The sequence below is a fragment of the Phodopus roborovskii genome, unplaced genomic scaffold (assembly GCF_943737965.1).
Source record: "Phodopus roborovskii unplaced genomic scaffold, PHOROB, whole genome shotgun sequence".
Lineage (NCBI taxonomy): Eukaryota > Metazoa > Chordata > Mammalia > Rodentia > Cricetidae > Phodopus > Phodopus roborovskii.
Window position 1 is genome coordinate 1 of NW_026125399.1, and position 21,902 is coordinate 21,902.

At 48.0% G+C, this 21,902-nt stretch overlaps 1 protein-coding gene and 1 non-coding gene across 2 annotated transcripts; one reads left to right on the plus strand and one right to left on the minus strand.

Moving 5' to 3' along the window:
• Nucleotides 1-9,861: 9,861 nt before the first annotated feature.
• LOC127215252 (general transcription factor 3C polypeptide 6-like) lies at nucleotides 9,862-16,613 on the minus strand (the record flags this gene model as incomplete). The annotated part of the gene is given in 6 exon segments (XM_051175636.1): nucleotides 9,862-10,075; nucleotides 10,078-10,287; nucleotides 12,136-12,249; nucleotides 14,066-14,110; nucleotides 14,198-14,261; nucleotides 16,521-16,613. Coding segments are annotated over 6 exon segments (612 nt in total), but the record flags the coding sequence as incomplete, so codon positions are not given.
• Nucleotides 16,614-17,826: 1,213 nt separating this feature from the next.
• On the plus strand, nucleotides 17,827-18,039 carry LOC127215253 (small nucleolar RNA U3). The gene has a single exon (XR_007833934.1). It is a non-coding gene; the product is annotated as a small nucleolar RNA U3 (small nucleolar RNA).
• Nucleotides 18,040-21,902: the final 3,863 nt, after the last annotated feature.

Consider the following 21,902-nt stretch of genomic DNA (forward strand, 5'->3'; position numbering starts at 1 on the left):
TGGTCATTTAATCAAATGGTTTTTCTTCCATAAAGCAGTTGTTACTTTTACAACTAAATAAATGAGTAATAATGATACGACTTACTTTTTATATAAACTCAGATAGTTTCTTCCAGTGCATACTGCTCAAGGCATAATTTTAAACTTTCTCAACAAAGCATTCAGAGTCCACGGCGATCTTCCTGCTTCAGTCATTCAAACACTGAATTTCACTCACGAGCTGTCCCATCAGCTGTTCCCCATTCAGGGCTAGGCAGGGCCTCACTATGTAGCTTGGGCTGCCCCTTCGGCTGCCAATCTGCACTCACAGCGGCCTGGGCCTGAGTGTGGCATCATGTTTAGTAAACATTTGATGATTCTCAGTCCGATTTCCATGTCTGGGTGTAAGGAGCACTGTCGCCTTCTGCTGACAAGCGGCCACATGTGATGCTCTGTAACATTACCCTGCTCTTAACGGACTTAACTGTGTAGTCATTGGGAAGGAAGAGGCTGCTTCCTCTCCCTGCCACAATATTCAGATAAACATTTCTGGAAAAGATGACGGAGCCAGACTAGACGAGAAAAATGGAACTCACATCTGCCGTCCCAGGGCTCAGAAGGAAGACAAAGAGGACTGGACGTTCAAAGACAGAGGGTATGAAACACCAGCACGCCGGGCCCTACGTCCAACTGCTATAGCCTACATGGTTAAAGAGCAGGAAAATAGCGTCTGCTGAGCATCACCCTTCCCCTCCAAACCTGCCCTACTCTGATACATTCTCTAAGCTGATATTTGATTTTAAGTGATTTATATGTATGTGTGTTTGCCTGCTATATGTATGTACGTGCACCTCATGCCTGCCTGGTGTCCATGGAGACCAGAAGAGGTGTTCTGGATCCCCTGGAACTGGTGTTACAGATGGTTGTGAGCTGCCGTGTGGGTGCCAGAACTTGACCCTGTGAACTCTAGAGCAGCTTGAGTGCTCTTAACCTATTGAGCCACCCTTCCAGCCCTACATAAAACCTATGCCCTCCATGTCTATTCTAACTTGCTCTCCAGTTTCATTCATTCATCATTTGTTCTCTGTGTAGCCCTGGCTGTCCTAGAACTTACTTTGTGGACAAGGCTGCCCTTGAATTCAAAAGATCTGCCTGGGAATGCTGGGATTAACGGCCTGCGCCCCTTCCAGCTGTCAGTTTTACTGCCACCATGCCACTGTGGTCTTTCCTGGCTCATGGCCTGGCCCCCAGCCTTCCCTAGCAAGACCAATAGGTTGCACTGACAGGTATAAAGTCAGTGGCAGCACCCCCCTGTGGATTCCAATTCTAGAACCACACGCACAGCACTGCCTACAAACAGAAGCCTCCCAGGTTCAGCATAAACTCCAGCCCCATGCTCCTGTACAGTCAGCTGCCTTCACTGTTTCATGTAGCCCACTTTCCCAGCCCGGCGTCCTGTTCACCCGTGGCTCTCCAGTGGGTCCCATTTCTCCCTCGGTCTTGACCCCCAGCTTCTTTTCGTGTTTCATCTCTCCTCCTCAAAGCATGAGCTATGTGTCATTCTGGGAATCGCCTGTGATTAGCTCCCTTCGATATGATTGTTTGCTACATACCATTTCTGGGAAACCCTCCGTGTGTGTGGGGTCCCCTTCCTCCAGAGGCAGTTCTTTGTTCTTGTTGATCTCGTCAGCCCGTACTGAACTCAGTTCCATATACACTGAATTTCTGATTATCCACACTCCCCGACAACAGTCTGTTTCCCATAACTGTTTCCACTCAGCACTTCAAGCACACCTCCAGCACAGCACTCACTGCACCACAAACAGTGTTTGTCTCCTCTTAACCGTGTATTCATTCTCAGAATCTAGAATAGCTAGTATTGCTGAAAGAACATATAGTAATAAGAGTAATTTCAGCTTACAAATTAGTTAATAAACTGTGTATAAACAGAAGCAGGTGAGATGGCTCAGTGATTATAAGCACTGGCTGCTCACACTAGAGACCCGAGTTCAAGTCCCATAGCACATGGTAATCCTAGCTCTGTAATTCCAGTTCCAGGGGATCTGAAGCCATCTTCTGAACTCTATGACAGCAGGAACATCAGTGGTGCACAAACATACATGCAGGCACAATAACCACAATAACCAATTTTTAAACGCCCATAAGCCAAACTAAAAGATTTGTTATAAGGCCAACGGCGAAATGGTGCACACTTTTTGATCACAGTACTCTGGAGGCAGAGGCAGCCAGATCTCTGTGAGTTCGAGGCCAGCCTGGTCTACAGAGTGAGTTCCAGAACAGGCTCCAAAGCCAGAGAAACCCACTTCACATCCCAGCACCCAATAGGTAGAAGTCAGCCCACCTTACACAATAAGCTCCAGAGTCAGCCAGGGCTACACTGTGAGATCCTGTGTAAAGGAGGCAGGACCCAAATAAATAAAAATTCACCCAGAGAACTAGGCTTTAAGCACCCTTACAAGTAGACTCACAGACAAATGGCTTCTAATTTCAGCATCTCTTTACCCCTGTCCCTCAGCTCCCAGCTCTTCTTTTAAGGCTGAATCTTTTTTTTGTTTTGATGTGTCTGTTTTTTAATTAATGTATTTTTTACATTTCAATCCCAGTCTCCTTCTCTCACTCATCTCCCGCCCCACCTCCCATCTGCTCCCATCAGCTAGTTGAGGCAGGACCAAGCACCTCCCCCACCCACACCCCTGTGTCTGCCCTGAGCAAGCTATCTCCATACAGAATGGGCTCCACTGAGTCAGTCTGTGCAGTAGAGTTGAGTCTTGGACCCACTGCCAGTGGCCTCAGATATTGTCCCAGTCACACCACTGTCACCTGTATAAGGGTCTAGTTGATCTTATGCAGGTTCCCATCTGTCAGACCTGAGTCAGTGACCTCTCACTAGCTCGGGAAAGCTGATTCTGGAGGTTTCCCCATCATGGTCTTGACTCCTTTGTTCATATTATCGCTTCTCCCTCACTTGGATTGTACTCTAGAAGCTTGGCCCAATGGTTAGTTGTGGATTTCTGCATCTGCTTCCATTTGTTTCTGGAAGAAGGTTCTAGCTTCTCTGGGGATGTGGATTATAGGCTGGGTATCTTTTTGCTTTTTATCTGGTATGCACGATGAGTGAGTACATACTATATTTGTCTTTCTGGGTCTGGTTAACTCTCTCAGGATGATTTTCTAGTTCTGCAATTTTCCTGCAAATTTAGGATGCCATTTGTTTCTTACCACTGGAGGTAGTACTCCATTATATTACGGCTGGATCTTTGTTTTTAAAGATTTATTTATTACATGATATATATATATATATATATATATATATATTATTATATATACAGTGTTCTGCCTGCATGTATGGCTGCAGCCAGAAGAAGCATCAGATCTCATTACAGATGGTTGTTGAGCCACTGCATGTGGTTGATGGGAATTAAACTCAGTCCCTCTGGAAGAGCAGCTAGTGTTCTTAACCATTGAGCCATCCTATCCAGCCCCTAGGGCTGGATCTTAAGATGTCACAATCCCTACTCACCTGACCCAACTCTGTATACTCGAAAGTTCCTCCAATAGCACAACCTTACTTTAAAAGAATACTCAGAACCAGCCTGGACTACATTGTGAGACCCTGTGTTTTGTTGTTTTGGTTTTTTTGAGACAGGGTTTCTGTGTATATCCCTGGCTATCCTGGGAACTAGCTCTGTAGACCAGGGACAGGATTAAAGGTGTGTGCCACTCACATGGCTTTCTTGTTTAAGCAAACTGACCTGGCTAGAAAGGCAGATTCCTCTTGCAGTTTCCCAGCACATGAGGAGGCTCAGTCATCTGTAACTCCAGCTACAGGGGCCCAAGGCCTTTGGCCTCCATGGACACCCACACAGATACTTAGTTTAAAAATACAGAATCTGAGGCTGAAGCGATGGCTCAGCAATTAAAAGCACTGACTACTCTTCCAGGTCCTGGAACGATCCAGCACCCACACAATAAAGCTCACACAACTGTCCTTAATTCCTGCTCCGGGGGATCAAACACCCTCACACACGTGAAACATAGATTTGGGCAAAAGCCCAATGTACATAAAATACAAGCCAGTCAGAGCTGAAACAGCAGTCCATGCACCCACCACGCCTCTGAGCACTTGTGACACGGTCACGATAGCGTTTTCCCCCTTTCAATCAGCATGGCGTCTTGGTGTTTTCATGACTCTTGGTTCCCTCTTCTCAAGGAATCTCTTACCATTTTTGTTTTAGGTTTTCTGTTCAAAAGGAAACACAATTTCACTTAATAAAGTTACGCATTCTTGTCATATGACATACCTACAACTTGAGTGATGACCAAAATAAATAAATAAATAAATAAATAAAAACCCAACAGATATCATATTACGCAGCCATCAAGTGGGATTTCATCATTAAAGAACAACATAAAACACTCACCTTTTCAGAGATCTTGGTAAAGGTATTTTATCATTACTGTTAAATGTGTGTTTTGCCAGCTTTTGGTTCCATACGAAAACTTTCTTTGATATTTCCACATTGATTTAGTACTGCTTTTTTCTAACCCCTTATTATTAGGCATGAAAGGGTTCTGGGGCTGAGAGATTAAAGAGCACCTGTCGACAATCAGGGATTGGTTCTTAGCACCCACATGGAGGCGGATTGCAACTCTTGCTCCAGAGGACCTGACATTCTCTTCTGGCTTCTGTGGGCTAGCATTCACACATACATAAATAAAAGTAAATTTCAGGGTAGGCGGGGGTGGTGGCCCACACCTTTGATCCCAGCACTCAGGAGGCAGAGGCAGGTGGATCTCTGTGAGGTCGAGGCCAGCCTGGTCTACTGAGAAGCGAGATTCAGGAAGCCAGGACTACACAGAGAAACCCTGTCAAACAAAAAACAACAACAAAAAGAATTAGACATAAAAATTTGTCTACAACCCCCATCACCCAAAAAAAAAAAAAAAAAAAAAGTTATCCTGTTTTTATGGCGGGGCAGTAATAGGGTGTTATTATACATTTCTGTTTAGAAGGATTCATCTTTGCCTCCTCTGTGGTAAAATGGTGCTTTTCAAACAGTTTTCCTTGCCCATCTAACAAAACATCTCTTCTCTTAATTAACTACTACCTCATCTTCCAATGTTGGGGCAGGGAGGGGAGGAATAAACAATATACATACACCTTCGTTTCCCACATAGGATTGAAAATTGTCCTCCAATGAAATGCCATGCGTAAAGCCACGTAGCCAGTGATGTTTGCTGGTCACTCAAGATGCATCCCTTATTAAATGAAAGCAAGTTTATACAGCGCTCTACAGCCATACACTCTGTAGTCCGTGTCTTTTCCAATCAACCTCACCAACCTGCAATCAATGTAAACAGCACCTTGTGGCTTCAGTAGCGACGCACAGTGGGTGCACGAGATCTAGCGACTAAAGCGCAACTGTCAGTTACACTGCCCAAAGCTATTTAAAAAGCAAAAACTGGGCCGGGCGTTGGTGGCGCACGCCTTTAATGCCAGCACTGGGAGGCAGAGACGGGCGGATCTGAGATCGAGGCCAGCCTGGTCTACGGTGCGAGTTCCAGGACAGCCAGGGCTGCAGGAGAAACCCCGTCCCGACAATCGGGGCGGGGCGGTGGGAAAGACGGCGTCCCTCGGCGATGGGCTCGCTGGGCTCGCGTGCAGGCCTGAGCCGCCCTGCTGCTGCAGACCCTGCTCCCGCACCGCGACGGCCGCAGCGGGGTGACCTCGGGTCCACGCGCCGCCGCCGCGCGCGCACGCACGCACGCACGCACACTACACGACTTTATCCAAGGCGTCCATCGCCGCCGGGACCCTTCCTAGCCAGCACACGTGCGCCGCTCACTTCCGCGAAGCCGCCGCCCGCGCCGGAAGAGGCGGTGCCGGAAGCGCGGGACACGACTTCCTGAGACGGCCCCGCCGGCGGACCATATGGGGAGGGCGTGGCGTCCTGGCCGGTTCCCTTGGTTACTGAGCGTGGTTCCGGCTGCAGGCGAGTGTTTGGGGAGGAGACCGGACGCTAGGGACGCGGACAGGCGCGTTTCACTCAGATAATTGCAAAAATGGCTCAGCTGCGAGATCGGGGAAACGCGCTGACCCCTCTGCTTCAAACACCGAGGTCACGGCTGGCCCCCGGGGATAGTCACGGTGTTGGCACGTAGCTGTGCAGGTGTAATTCGGTGTGGGGGCGAGCCCGGAAGAGCCTGTGACACAAGCAGTTCCGGCAGGGCCGGAAGCGCGTGAGGCGCGGTCTCACTGGCGAGTCATTACTCTGGAGATGAAGGCGGGGGGATCCAGGCTCCAGATGCCGGCCAGGGCTGCATCTCTCAGAAAGAAAACAAAAAGCAAAACAAAAAAAAAACAAAAAACCTGCAACCACCACCACTATCCAAGTTCAAGATACTTTTATTACTTCAAAAGTGCTCGCCTGGCGCTTCCGCTTGTCCCTTCAATCCAGCTCCACGGGCTGGACTTGCCAGTTATTGAATTGATTCTCACGGCGTGGGGGCTTTAGCTTACTAGGCTCTCGGGTTTGTCTTAAGACACGGCTTCCCTACATTGCTTTGTCTCGCTATGTAGACCACAGGATCTTGAATTCACAGTTGAATCCTTCCGGTTTCTGCATCTGGGCATTTGAGGCCACACCTGGCCTTAACTTACCAGTTTTTGGTTTGAGGCAGAGTTCTCTCTACGTAGTTCTGGAACTATCTCTGTAGATCTCAAACCCAGGGCTCTGTCTGCCTCTGCTCTCGTGCTGGGATTAAAGGCATCGTCTTACCACTGTCCAGCACCTACTTTGCTGTGTTAAGGTCTGTGCTTCTCTGTGTTGTTTGGGGGGAGGATCTTGACATGCAGCGAAAGCGGCATAGAGCTGTTGCCCACGCTGATGTGGGACTTGTAACGCTGCCTTTGCTTATGGGCAGTCGAGATTAACTGTCTATCCTGTAAGATTGAAGGCATGTCCTGCCACTCCAGGAAATGCATCTTTTTGCATATTGGAATAAATGATGGCAGGTGGTGTTGACATCCTGGCTTCCACCTCTTTAACCTCTCCCGGGTCCTGGGAATCCTGGCCTTCTACCTGCTCCCTACTCCTCTCCTTCGGAGCTGTGTTTCTCCTCAGCACCCGCCTGTCCTCTGTGCCAGCCCTCTCCCGAGCCTGTACCTTCTTAGGGAACGTTCCTGGTCTCGGGGCCTCTCTAATCCCCGGGCTCTCTCCCCGGATGCACTCTTCTCCGGGGTACCTTCACTCGCCCCAGGGATCCACCTTCCCAGACAGTGATCGCTCCTCACTGACAGCTGCTCCAAAAGTTGCATGTCTGCATGGTGCATGCTGGGCTGTGTCAGTGACATAGCACTTACTATAGAACTCAGACTCCTGCGCTGAACAAAGAAACAACGTGGAGCACCAGCCATCAGGGTGGAAAAGGACAGAAGTTGTAATGGGGCCAGTGACTTCACCGACCATCCTAACGGAAGTGGCTACAAAAGCTCCAGCCCAGGACCCTGAGTCTGTCTTCGGTATGTGGGGGTTCCTGAGAGGGTGCCTTACCAAAAGACGGAACACCCACTTGGCACCTATGCAGTCTCTCCATCTGGCTGTTTTCAAAGAGGATCAGTTAAAAGGTCACCCTCAGCAGACAAGTTCAAAGGTCAGACTGGACTATATAAGACATTAACTCATGATAAATAAGCAAGAAAAATCTAATGCAAACTTCTTCGGGTCCTTTCAACTTCTGTGACCTATCTTAACGGCCAAATGGTTGAACGTGAGAAAGGAATTGTAGGAGCGTCCGATTTGTAGGCACTTCAAGCTGTGGGTGACACGGGAACTCACTGCTTGAGATTAAGCATGTAGAGATGGGACGATGGGACAACCCCACGGACTGAGCCGTGAATCTGACAGGTTCCGGTTCACAGTATCAGAGAGGTGGATTAAGATGGAGGACCCTCACAGGTATCCCCTCAGGGAAAACTGATCTGTGACAGAAACTCCATATGTCTGCCGTAAAAAGTGAAGTCCTGAGGGAAGCAAGACTAAACAGCTCAGTTTCCCTCCAGTGGCATAACTAGCTTTTTAAAAAACAAAACCAAATGACAGAGTTGGTAGTATTTTACAGCTTCTAGTCTTGGGAGAAATGTTTTGGGTTTTAGGGGACAGGATCTCACATTGTAACCCTGCCTGGTCTCAAACTTGCAGCAATCCTGCTTCAGCCTCCCATCAGTCTTGTTTTGCGCAGGGTTTCTCTGTGTGGCACCTGGCTGTTCTGGAACCTATTTTGTAGACCAGGCTGCCTCAAGCCCTCAGAGACCACTTGCCTTCTAAGTGCAGGGATTAAAAGTGTGCACCACCACCCAGCCAGACCGTGTTGTTTAACAGGCATTTATAATTCCTGCCCATCTTCCTCATCCAGATATGTTTTTGGTTTGCTAAGCATCAAACCCAGAGACTCACAAATGCTAGGTAATCAATCACTCGACACTGAGTTACACCTCTGGGCAAGGACTTTTTTTTTGTTTGTTTTTTTGTTAATGATACTATTGCTATCACACTTGGTATTCCCTTGTTTTCTTGAAATGAAAAGTCAACATCAGACGGGCATGGTGGTAACTAGGAGATAAAGCAGGCAGATCACTGTTGGATTGATGCCTGCCTAGTTTAGCAAGTGCCAGCCAAGATGACATCCTGAGACCCAATCTGAAACCAAAGTGAAAGCCTGCTCAGGGTCTTTGTCCAGAAGTAATTTTGCTGACCCTCTAACTCACAGCCCCAGGGCAGCGCTGTTTCTCACAATTCAATCTACTGTCTTGTTGCTTCTGCCTTTCCTAGCTTCTATGTGCAAGATGACTTCCAGATACAAGGACCCTTGCTACAATTAGAAGGCTGGAGAATGTAGGGCTAGTCTGGGTTACAGAGTAAACTTTGTCTCAGAAAACAAAAGGGCTGTAGAGATGGCTCAGCGGTTAAGAGCACTGGCTGCTCTTTAAGAGGTCCTGAGTTCAATTCCCGGCAACCACATGGTGGCTCACAAGCAACTACAATGAGATCTGGTGCCCTCTTCAGGCCTGGGGGGAGACATGCAGACAGAATACTGCATACATAATCTTTTTTTTTTCTTCTTCTCCCCTGAAGACAGGGTTTCTCTGTGGTTTTGGAGGCTGTTCAGGAACTCCCTCTGTAGACCACACTGGCCTCAAACTCACAGAGATCCACCTGCCTCTGCCTCCCGAGTGCTGGGATCAAAGCCGTGTGCCACCACCACCACTGCCTACAATAAACCTAAAGAGGCGAGTCAGCAGTAAGACCTCCCTAGCTCTTGGAGACAACTTGGCTTCAATTCCCAGCACCCACATGGCTCATGACCATCCCTAACTCCATTTCTAAGAAACACAAATTGCCTCCTCCGGGCCAGGTCAGATTGTGGTGAACACACTACACACTCACACAGACACAAAAATGAATACTTTTAAATGGGGGCTGTATGTAGGTAGACAGGGGGCTGGGAGATGACCCAGCAGGCTAAACTAGCCTGAGTCTGAGTCTCAGAACCCACAGACAGGCAGGAGGCCAGAAGCAGGCATCAGATCTCCCGGAACTGAAGCCACAGGAGACTGTGAGCCGCCGTGTATGCGCTGGGAATCACATCCAGGTCCTCTGGGAGAGCAGCCAGTACCCTGTCTGATCCTTCCTGCATGAGTCTAGTATACTAAACTGTATTTTTTGTTTGCTTGTTTTGTTTTCCAAGACAGGGGTTTCTCTGTGTTTTTGGAGTCTGTTCTGGAACTCTCTATCTGTAGACCAGGCTGATCTCACGAAGATCTGCCAGCTTCTGCCTCCCTAGGGCCAGGATTAAAGGCGTGCACCACCACCACGAAGCCACTAAATTGTATTGTAACTGAAAGTACCCACACTGTCAACAGTAACAACTGTTGGTGAGCCAGCTGTAAGCTGCACAGCTCTAGTTGTAGACAAGACCCTTTTTTAAGTTCATGACTGGCTGTTTTGAGGAACGTCTCCATCTTGAATTCCCATGAAAGCAGAACTTCCCATCTCTGCGGGGCTGTCTCCAGGGCCGGGGGTCCCCCTGCCTCCTGGGGCCCCGCTCCCTCCTGCTCGTGTGTCTGCTCTGCGCTGCCTTTCATTTGTGTCTCTCCGTCTTCCAACTCCACGGGTTTCTCGGGGGCTGATGCTACAGCTTCATCCTCATTTTCATGCAGAAAGCTGCAAATCATGTTGGGTCTATAGGAGAAATCGTTATCCTTCATCTGCAGCCACTCTACACCATCTAATTGGGCAGGAGGTAAGAAACAGAAACCTCGGTTAAGTACTTTTTCCTTAACTGACAACAAATGGATCACAGACCAAGGGTGGTTACGCGGGGGCTGCTGGGGTATAAACTTGTACAGCCGCTACAGAAATCAGTAAGGCGAGAGGGCCACCAAGACACAGAACCATGCTAAAGATCCATCCACAGGATAAACAGATGTAGAGGAGACATAGCTTTGTGGGCCTCAAGATCATTCTGAATTGTCTTTACTTCAGGCCAAGCACCTCTAAAATTATTTTATTTTATGTCACCTTCATTTGAGACAGGATCTCACTATGTGGCCCCAAACTCAAAAAGATCTGTCTGCATCTATCTCCTGAGTGCTGGGATTAGAGCCAAGAGCCATTATCCCAGGCCTATATATTTATTTATCTATTTATTTAATATTTTGGGGATGTTTAAGACAGCTCAGCAGGTAAATGCACTTGCCATGGAAGCTTGATGTAAATTTGAATGTCACACCCTACACGGGTGACTTTACTGATCCCCAGAGCTGTCCTCTGATATCCTTATTTGCACAACCCCCAGCTGTCAATAACAATTTTTAAAATTTTAAACTTTAATTTCTTTATATGTGGAGTATGTGCATGGATACATAGATATCACATGTATGTCTAGAGGAAAAAAGTACACATGGATGTCTTCCTTAATCACTCTGCACCTGATTTTCTGAGAAAGGGTCTCTCACTGGTTCAGCTAGACTGACTGACCACTGTCCTCCTGTGTCCACCTCCCCAGGCCACTGCAGGGTGCTGAGCCATCACCCAGCACCGGAAGGGAGAGTCAGTGCATGCCTGTAACTCCAGCACGAAGGGAGGTGGTAACAGGACGACCAGAAATTTCACCCTTACAGCCTTATCTTACAGTCTTTAAAGTGGTATACATGTACATATACAACATAATTTTATCACCTCTGTTGTGTTTTTTTTTTTTTGTTTTTGTTTTTTTGTTTGTTTTTTCCAGGAGCCTGTCCTGGAACTCGCTCTGTAGACCAAGCTGGCCCCGAACTCACAGAGATCCACCTGCTTCTGCCTCCCAAGTGCTTGGATCAAAGGTGTGTGCCACCAACACCCAGCCACAATGTAATTTTATTTAGCTATAAATAAGAATTAAATTGACATATATAGAAAAATGGATGTAATTAGAACTCGCTGTTAAACAAATAGGCCAAATGAGAAAGAGAGGTATTGTACCTATGTGGAATCCAAACTTAAATATGTTTGTAGAAAGGGGATGAGTGAGGGAGGCATAAACGGGGGCAGGGGCGGACATCAGGAGGCAATGGGAGTCTGTGGAATGAAAGCAAAAGGAGAACTCTGAGCCTGGCCTGGCCTCCCAAGTCCTGGGACTGTACTAAGAGCCCCACACCGGGGTAGTGCTCAAGTTTAACGCAGTTATCTCTATACTGTCCAAGAAATATCAGACAGCAACGTATCACCCACTGCTAAACCTACGTTCGTGTGTGTGTGTGTGTGTGTGTGTGTGTGTGTGTGTGTGAGAGAGAGAGAGAGAGAGAGACAGAGAGAGAGAGACACTCAGGACTTTTGTTTTGTGACAGAGTGTTTGAGCACGATCTCCCTTGCATTTGCCATGTAGGTGAACCTGGCCTTGAACTCCTGGTCTTCGGCTGCGTTCCCCCATCCTCCAAAGCACTGGGATTACAAGCATATGCCACCACATCTGGCTAGTACTAGGCATTGATGGCATTGATTCAAGGGCCTCACAAACGCTGGGCAAATGCTCTCGACCACTTGGCTACATTCCCAGCCCAGGAGCACCCATCGTCAAAGAATGGCGTGAACAAACCTATGTGCTCCTCGCCTTCCTTCTTTTCTGTCAGGAGAGTCCTCGTCATGCTGAGCCTCTTCATCGTGTGGCACTTATACTTCAACACTGCTTTATCGCTGCCTTCCGGATCCACTAGGACACAAAGTGAGCGAAGCTTATTATGCCGCTCCATGCCATCGCATGAAGCACTCAGTACTTCCCATGGAGACAGCACAGCAAGGTCACATCGTAACTTATCACCGCTGTCCCACACGCAAAGATAGGGACAGATGGCACTGTCACTCCAAGGAACAACAGACTCAGACACAAACAGCTGCAAGGGCAGAAACATGAAAACAGACAGATTAAAGCAACAGCAGGGTAGACTCAAGGCCTAGCACGGGAAATGGGGTCAGCAGTTCAGGGCAGTAAGTCTACAATTCCATTGCCCAAATGAAGGACCAGAATCAAATGCCCTACTCGAAGCTAGACTTGAGCGGGGATGCTCCCAATTAGAAAAACCTGCGGGGGAAAAAAAAAAAAAAAAAAAACCTGCTCAGATTGCTGCCTTGAACTACAACATTTCAGACTGTAGACCCAGGCAGATAAATAACGAGACTCTGGGGCAAAGATGGGAAGCCCCAGAAACATCTGCACACTGCTGTCAGGTGTGAGCGCTCGCTACATGTCAAGAGGGAACACAATGGCATCTATCCATTGGAACCATATGAAGCCCAACTATTGCTAATATTCAAACTTAGACTTCATGGTTCAAGCTGACCTTTTAGTTGAAGATAGCACACATTCCATTCCATTTTTATTCTCCTCCACCTCTCCTTTTATGTTTATTTTTCAGGAATGGATAAATGTGGCTAAGGCCTCACACATGGTAGGTGAATGTTCCTGAGGAGAGCTACAACCCCAGTCTCTCACTAAAATCTATTTCTTTCCCCTAGCTCATCAATCTACTTCTAGATATGAAGTTTGGAGACATCTTTACCTATACACACAAAGACGCACATTAAAAACATATGGTGGCAGTTTTATAGGGATGTATTCAGTGCAGTTATGAACATTAAGATAGTCACGGTTGTATAGCAATGCCCTCAGAATGCTGAGACAGGAACATCACAAGTCTGAGGTCAGCCATGGCTCCTTAGCATATGCAAAGCTATAGTTCAATCCCCAACGCCTGAGATACTCAATTTTAATATTTATTACACATATGTCTCTTTAAAAGAATTTTTTTTTATGTATCTGTCTCTACGTGGGAATGTGCCCTCCAAGGCCAACCCCGAGAACTGGTATTACAGGCACTTGTGAGCCACCCAACATGGGTACTGGGAGCTGAACTCAGGTTCTCTACAGGAATAGTACATGGTTTTATCTGCTGTCATCTCCAGCCCCCTATTATATGGACTCAGGCATTATGCTGGCCTGCCTCTGTCATCTGGCAGAACGCACTCAGGCAGTACCCTGGTCAGCCCAGGGGTCCATGGTTGCATAGTCTGCACGCAGGTGCAAAGGACCCTTTAAAAGAAGACCCCGCCCACTTACGCTGTCTTTCCCATTTCCCTTGGGGAAGACAGGACTTCTCCCGTCTCGTCTCTCTGTCTCTGTTCTCCCTCCCTCCCCTTCCTAATAGAACTTTCACTTAAACTCTGTCTGCCCGGCGTGTTTGTCCCTCTGCCTCGGTCAGCCTCGCCCACCATGCAACCCGCCAAGGTTCCCCACATGCTTTAATCTAAAAACTATACATTGTGTATCTGAAGGTAGGCTTAGTGGTGAACAGAGGCTATAATCCCAGCACTAAAGAGGCATGAGAATTGTGAGTTCAAAGCCAACCTGAGCTACAGCTCATCTGATATTAAGCAACAATAAAGCAAACAAACAAACAAAACAAAAAAAACCAACACAGTAAGTTTGAAATAATCTGTACAAAAAGTTGGTCTAGCATAGCAACACTTACCACGTTCAACAGCTTCCTCAAATATAACACAGGTCCCAAGAGTGTCTGCAGGGAAATGTGAAGGCCAATTAAGAAAGCAGAAATACTCTGAAGCCACACGAAAAAGCAGCTTGTTGTCTGATACTCTCCTACCTTCATATTCCCCAGCAAACACGTAGCTGTCTACTTGCAGGATGGGCTTCTCGGTGTCAATTCCCTACAACAGGTTAAAGGACATAAAATACTATCGTCAGAAAACGCCCTTGAGCCCAACGGTGGTGGCGCACACCTTTAATCCCAGCACTCGAAGGCAGAGGCAGGCGGATCTCTGTGAGTTCGAGGCCAGTCTGGTCTACAGATTGAGTTCCAGGACAGCCTGGACCAAGTGTAGTAAGTAGGGCACGTCTTTAATCGCAGCATCTGGAAAGCAACAAGGCAGACCATCTGTGAGCTTGATACCAGTCTAGTTATGTAGAAGACAGGGGTAGGGGGCTGGGGAGATGGAGAGCACTGGCTGCTCTTCCAGAGGTCATGAGTTCAATTCCCAGCAACCACATGGTGGTTCACAGCCATCTGTAATGAGGTCTGGTGCCCTCTTCTGGCCTGCAGGCACACATGCAGGTAAAACACTGTATGTACAATAAATACAATCTGAGAGAGAGACAGAGAGAGAGGAGGGAGAGGAGGGAGGGAGAGCAGGACCCAGTATGGTGGCACACTGCTGTAATCCCAGCACTCAAGAGGTACAAGTGGGAGAGTCCTGAGTTCAAGGACAGCCTTAGCTATGAATGCAGGCGATTCTGGGTTACACAAGCCCCGGAACTACTGGGGAAAAGGAAAGCAGAGGGGAGAATCATGAGTTCAAGGACAGCCTTAGCTATGAATGGAGGATTCTGGATTACACAAGCCCAGAACTACTGGGGAAAAGGAAAGCAGAGGGGAGAAGGGTGAATATGATCAAGTTTATTATGTGCACGCTTAAGATCATCATGAAACCTATTGTGTGCTCCATTATTACACTTTCTTTTTTAAGGTTTCTCTGTCCACCTGCCTCTGCCTCTCACGTGCTGGCACTAAAGGCACGTGCCACATCTGGTTTTCCTCCCCTTTTTTGAAGGCTTATTTGGACTATGTGTGTGTGTGCCCGAATGAGTGTATGTATAGACCTGCGGAGGCCAGGGTGGTGGACGCCCTGGGATTCGATTACAGGTGGTTGTGAGTCACCTGATGGAGGTGCTGGGAACTGAACCCGGGGACTTCTGGAAGAGGAGTAAACACTCTTTAGAGCTGAACCTCTCTCTAGAGTGAAAGGTGGGTTAAGGGTGTGTACCAACATGCCTGGATGGGTTTTTTGTTGTTGTTGTGTTTGTTTTAAAACAGGTTCTATGTAGGCCTGTCCTGGAACTTGCTATGTAGACCACATTAACTCATCTCTTACTGTCATGTTGGGATGGGTGGCAGAAACTAGCCAGTTGTAATTTTTGGAGCCAGGGATTTTGCCCTAAAACTCTGATAACAATAACTTTTTCTCTTAATCTGTGTCTTCTTTTTTGTTATTGTTTGGTCGATTGGTTGGATTTTTTGTTTGTTTGTTTCTTTGTTTTGTGGGTTTTTTTCAAGATAGGTTTTCTCTGTGTAGCCCAAGTTCTCTCGTGGAACTCACTCTGTAGACCAGGCTGGCCTTAAACTCATCATAGAGCTCTAGCTGCCTCTATCCCCTAAGTGCTGGGGTTAAAGTCATGAGCTACCACTACCCAGCTTTAGGCAGCTCAAGCTGGTAGAGGGATGTGTGAGGTACAGGTGTGAGCAATGAACACACACCAAAGACACTGCCTATAGTGATGAGCAGACCCTGAGTGTAGCATGTAATGCCTGGCAAGCTGTCTGCATGTCAACACTTAGGCCAGACTCTGGGTCCAGACTAGTAGTCTTGACTGTGGCCACTAGATAGGACTGAGACTAGGCCTACTAGAAAGCCAGCTCCGATCCGATTAGGTATAGCAGCTGATGAGGCTTCTGTCCTAAAACTCTCCTGAAAAGTTCCATTCAAAATGTTATATTTTGCTCTTTTACTTTCTCCCCAGCACACATTCAGGCAATGAAGCAGGCATTTTCTCTACTCCTATAGGATCACCCATTACTTAATTCTTCTGGAATGATCCGTAAGCTCTGTAAGGCGGAATGAACAGATTCATCTTTGTGGACAAGCGCACCACATCATTCTTGTTTTAAGAAAAACCCGGCAATGGTGGTGTTCACCTTTAATCCCAGCACTCAGGAGGCAGAGGCAAGCCGACTTCTTAGTTCAAGGCCAGCCTGGTCCACAGAGCAAGTTCCAGGAGAGCCTGGGCTACACAGAGAAACCCTGTCTTGAAAGACGGGAGAGAAAACAGAAAAGAGACCAGAGAGGGGGACAAAAAAAAAAAAAAAAAAAAAAAAAAAAAATCTACAACACTCCGCAAATTCTCAGACTCACCAAAATCTTGCATTTATTCTCACATTTGGAGAGGAAGTCTGAGTCAATAATTCCTGACAACTCTACCAGAACGAACTGCTCCTGGCGGGAGAAAGAAAGAGAGAGAAGTTAGCATGGTGCACGGCCAGTGAGCACGGGGCAGAAGCGCCGCAAACGCCACCGTAACGCCGCCGCCGCCGCCGCCGCCGCGGGCCCTGGGTCGGGCCCTGGTGCAGCAGCTCTCCCGCAGGCCGCCCACACCATGGCTGCTCCGTCTAGAATGGGCAGACGCCACCCTGGGTCCTCGCGCCCGGCGTCGCAAAGCCACAGGGCTGCCGGGCCTCCGCCCTGCCGTCCGCGCCCCGGACCCCCTCCCCACCCGGGGCGGCAGGCCTGCCTGCACCCACGCTTACAGCCTCCTCCTCCTCCGTCTCCCCGTCCTCGTCCTCGGCCTCCCACCGGGGATCCGCAGCAGACGCCATAGCCCGCACGCTCGGGGAAGCCACCCTGGCCACGCCCACCCGCGGGCGCCATCTTGGGTGCGGGCAGCGGCGCCCCGCATCCGGCTTCTGCGGGCAGCGGCGCACACGCGCCTCGCCAGGAAGCAAGATGGCGGCGCCGGGCTTGCGGCGCAGGACCACGGGAAGGCGCGGCACGCTCCGAGCTTCCGGGCTTGGGGGAATTTAGGTTTCTCTCCCCCGACCCCGCCTTGGAGACCGTGGCTGCCCTGAACCCAGTTAAGTAGCTGGAGATGCGCGCGACCATCTGCCTTCACCTCCGACCTGGCTGGCGTTCCGAATCAAAGCCTGGGGAAGCAATTCCAGCTACCTGCAAAGCTCGCCTGCACCTGTTACCCTTAGCAACTAAGGGGGATAAAGCAGGACGATTAGTGCAGACTCAGGGCCAGGCTGGCTCCACGGCCTCAGGTGTGTGCGTGATGAGCCCACGCTGCGACACAGCAAAAGCCACCGAACCACACCACACCAGTCTCGAACAACAAAACACAAAACCCGAGAAGCCGCACGCACCCTTTCTCTTTAAACTGGACCGGAAGTGGTTTTGTTTGGGCGCCTGGAGCCACTAGCGTCTGACTGGCTGGTATCGGTGATATGTTAATTAAGTTAGATCGGAGTTACTTTACAATTCATAATATTTAGGATTTTTTTTCCAAAGTAACACGCAAACACCACTGTGAACATTTCTGCGCGTGTTATTTCTTTGGAGAGAATGTTAGCGGCGTTGGGGACGTGAATGTAACGACACTTGTCACCATTAGTTAGAAATGAGCCGTGGGCTGTGACTCGGCAGCGGTTGCGGGGCAGATGCTAAGACTATACTTTCAGGGATCATTTCTATAGTTCGTTACTAGAGAAGTTTCTCTGACTGTGTAGAGCACCCGAAACCACGAGGAGGAGACGCAGTGTCCTCCCTGAGCGTGAAGCCGGCTCTTAGTGTTGCTTCTTGCAACTGCTATTTGCCATTGATGATCGTTCTTCTCTCCCTCGGGAGAGGAAGAGGGGGAGGATGCAGTCTGAGTGGTTTCTTTTTAATCTTTGGTTTAACGGTAGATTGCTTTTTCAGCAGCTAACTTTCTGTGTCGGTATACATTTGGTGCAGAAGTTATAAAAGCTTTTAGATCACAGTTTTCGTTGTGTTGATCTAATAGTTGGTGGGCAAGATTATGGCGGCTGATACATAAGTAAGGGAACGCAGCGCTCTGAAGGCGTCCCTATGCGAGGGTTTGTAGACTACCTACCACGCGGGGGCGACAGGTGACTTGAGGGTGTGGTGTGCTCCTTGCTCCTTAAAAACTACATTTCCCAGCAAACACCATTGAGGTTTAAAGTTTTCTTTTAGAAGTGAACGACTTTCACTTACATAACAGTCTTGTTTTTACTTTAAACCTGCCTCTCACTTGAATGAGAAAACAAATTAAAAATGCAAGGCTGGGGATGTAACTCAGTAGAGCATTCTCCTGGTTCGACGCCAGTAGGGCGGAATGACTAAGTGCTGGATATGTAAGACATTTCAGCTGCATCACAGTGAGTTGGAAGGCTTCTCCAGATCACAAATGCGCGCGCGTTTCTGCCAAGTTCCCAGGTACTGATGCCCTGGTCTAAGCACCGAGTTGAAATTCTCTATTAGATCATCTACCAAAACCATTTGCCAGCCACCATGTACAACAAAACAGTTGTGAAAATGCAACATAGTTATGTTCATGTGACTATTTCTATGTGTATCGATGTTTTTGCCTACATTATGGTCTGTCCAACACACATCAGCACAAAAATAGCTGGGTATAGTGGCATCAGCCTTTAGTCCCAGCGTTTGGGAAGAAGGGGCGTGCGAAAGGATCTCTAGGCTACACTGATTTACATAGGAAATTGTAGACCAGCCTAGGCTGCACAATGTGAGATACTGTTCAAAAAAATGAAAAAAAAAAATTAAAAGATCATAGGAGCCCTGGGTTCATCCCTAGCAATATATAAACAGGGTGCAGTAGTGCATGTCTATGATCTCTGGAGGAAGCAGGTGATTATATATATAACCCTTTAATCCCAGCACTCGGGAGGCAGAGGCAGTCCGACCTCTGAGTTCCACGCCAGCTCCCAAATCCACAAGCCACAGAGAAACCCTGTCTCAAAAAACCAAAGGGGGAGAGGAAAAAAAGAAGAAAAGAGAGAGGGTTGGGGAGAGGTCATCCTCGGCGTGTAAATGGGCCACATGTACATGAGATGAGACCCTCCCTCCCTTAACTGTTCTTTAGGGGTAGAGAAATGGCTCAGTGGGTAGGAGCACTGGCTGTTCTCCCAAAGGACCCAGGTTCAATTCCCAGCACCCACATGGCAGATCACAACTGCCCAACTCCAAGATCTGACGGCCTCACACACATATACATGCAGGCAAAATACCAATGCATTAAAAATAAAATTAGGAAAAGAAGTAGATAAGACCAGGCACATATATATCTACCAGAGAATATACCTCAGGCTGCTTACAGGGGCTGGGAAAATAGTTCTGGTAGAGTGGTTGGCATGCTCAAAACCCTAAACTTGATTTTCAGCATTTCATAAGCTGGCCAATGTGGCACATGCCTGTAATCCTAGCACTCGGGAAGGAGGTGGAGGCCACTGTGCCCTATGAGAAAGAAGAGAGAAAACACAACGGGCTCCCAAGATTTTAATGGTCTCCACATAATCAGGTCACCCACCGATCAATACGGGCTGCAGGACAAGGACTTAGGAGGCTTTTTCCTGGCAGCCTTGAGCAGGGGCAGAAGCAGCGTTTATAAGCACAAAAATCATATTTGTTGCCAAGTTACAATTTTCACCAATCAGGAATCAGAAATTAGGGACTTTCCTTGTGTGTTCCATCATTGTCGACATAGAATGTAAGCCTTTATTTAGTCCAACCAGTCAGATTCATTTGTTTCTTCTGTTGTTAGGAACAATCATACTATTTCCAGAGAAGTAAAAATGCATAATGACTACTTCTGTGGTTTAAGGAGGTTGGTCAGCCATTGGAAAGTTCTCAGCTCCCCTAAGGTTTGGAAACCTGAACTTACTTTACTGTACAGGTAAAATAGAGTCTGGAGTCAAAATGGCAGCACTTTGGCCAAGGTGCTTTTGCCTGCTCCCTTCATAGGGAGGGAATGCATGCACACGTGTTCTGAGGTGCCCCCCACTGCCTAGGAATGGTACTGCCCAAAGGTGGGCCTTCCCACATAAACGAAATAACCGAGACAATCCTCCAAGGACGTATCCACTGGGCAACCAATGTCCACAGTCCCTCTATGATCCTAAAGTATATTAAGCTGACAATTGAAAGGGACTGTTCAGTTGGAACCTTCAGCTCACCCCCTGCATGGTCTGGGAAGCCCCGTTCCTGTCTCTCTCTAAACCCCGCCCACTCAGTCTCTGAACAAAGCCCAGTCCCTAATTCCTCCCCTGAAGCTGCCGCCCAAGTCTCTGCCTGGAGAGACTTTGACCATACTTGGGCACGAACCCAGCTTATGGCTGACACATCATCACCCCTTGCCTACAACCTATAAAAGTCTCCCTGTTTTATCTGTGGGTGTGGCTTCTCCAGCCTTGATTTCTGGGACTGGAGAACCCGCCAGGGAGTTGCTTTGCTCAAATGAACCTGTTGTTTCACTTTTACTATTTAGCTTGGTCTGACTTGCTACATTGGCAGAGAAATCTAAGTGGGAGGGGGCACTCTGTCTCAAAAAAAAAATAATAATAATAACAAACCTTTGTTTTAAAAAGTAAACTACTAAGGAACATGGCCTGTAGCAGGCTTTCTTGGACCACCAAATCACGGCACACAGATTTATTAATTATGAATGTTCAGTATTAGCTTAGACTTGTTTCTAGACAGCTTTTCAAAGTTTAATTAACCCATTTCTATTAATCTATGTGTCGCCCGAGGCTCATTTACTTCCTCTACATACTGCCCACCCTGCTTCCTCTGTGTCTGGCTGGCTAGCCGGACTCCCCTTATCTCTGCTGCCCGCTAGCCGACCCTAACCCTCCTCTGCCTAGCCATTGGCTGTTCAGCATTTTACTAAACCAGTCGGGGTGCCTTAGTCAGGCAAGGTGAAAACAGAAACACAGAGTTAAACGAGTGCAGCATGGACATCTTTACATACTTTAGCAATTATCCTGCACCATAAGTAATGATTAGTTTAAATGGTTGAGCTACTCTTCCACAGCAGCGGCTCAGCGGGTGTAGACGCTTACCATTGCAAGTCTAGCTAACCGAGTTCATTCCTGGAGTGACGCGAAGGGAAGAGCTGACTCCACGGGATTGCCCCCTGGCCTCTACACACAAGCTGTGGCATTTGTGCCCCTCCCCCCACACGTCACACACATATACACACAGCTTTTAAAGACTAAGAGAGAGCTCAGTGGGTAGGAGCACCACCAGTCATATCCGGTGGCCACCTGCGGCTCTAGCTCAAGGTATACATAAACTCACTCAGGCAACACACATAACTATAAATCAAAAATGAATATTCTAAAAGTCAAATAAAGTTTATTTGTATTCCGTAAGCCATAAAGCATGAGGGCTGCCAGTGGAGGAGACACTGGCAATTCAGAACAGGAAGCCACCCCCAATATAGTCAGGTACGGGGAGGTCAGAGGACTCTGGGCAAAGAGTCAGTGACCAAGGACTAGAAAAGATGTGTCAGAGACATATGTACTCAAACAGTAAGGCTTGGGGACTACACAGATGATGAGGCCAATATAAGAAAAAAGGGCTCATTTCGCGTCTGCTAGTGGAGTTTGGACTTCCGTCTTTCCTAGGATTAAGCATTGTTATTTGGAGCTCGTTTTGAGGCTTCTCCCCATCGCCATGGAGCCATTGGAGAAGTTTGACTCACGTGTGCCCCGGAAACCC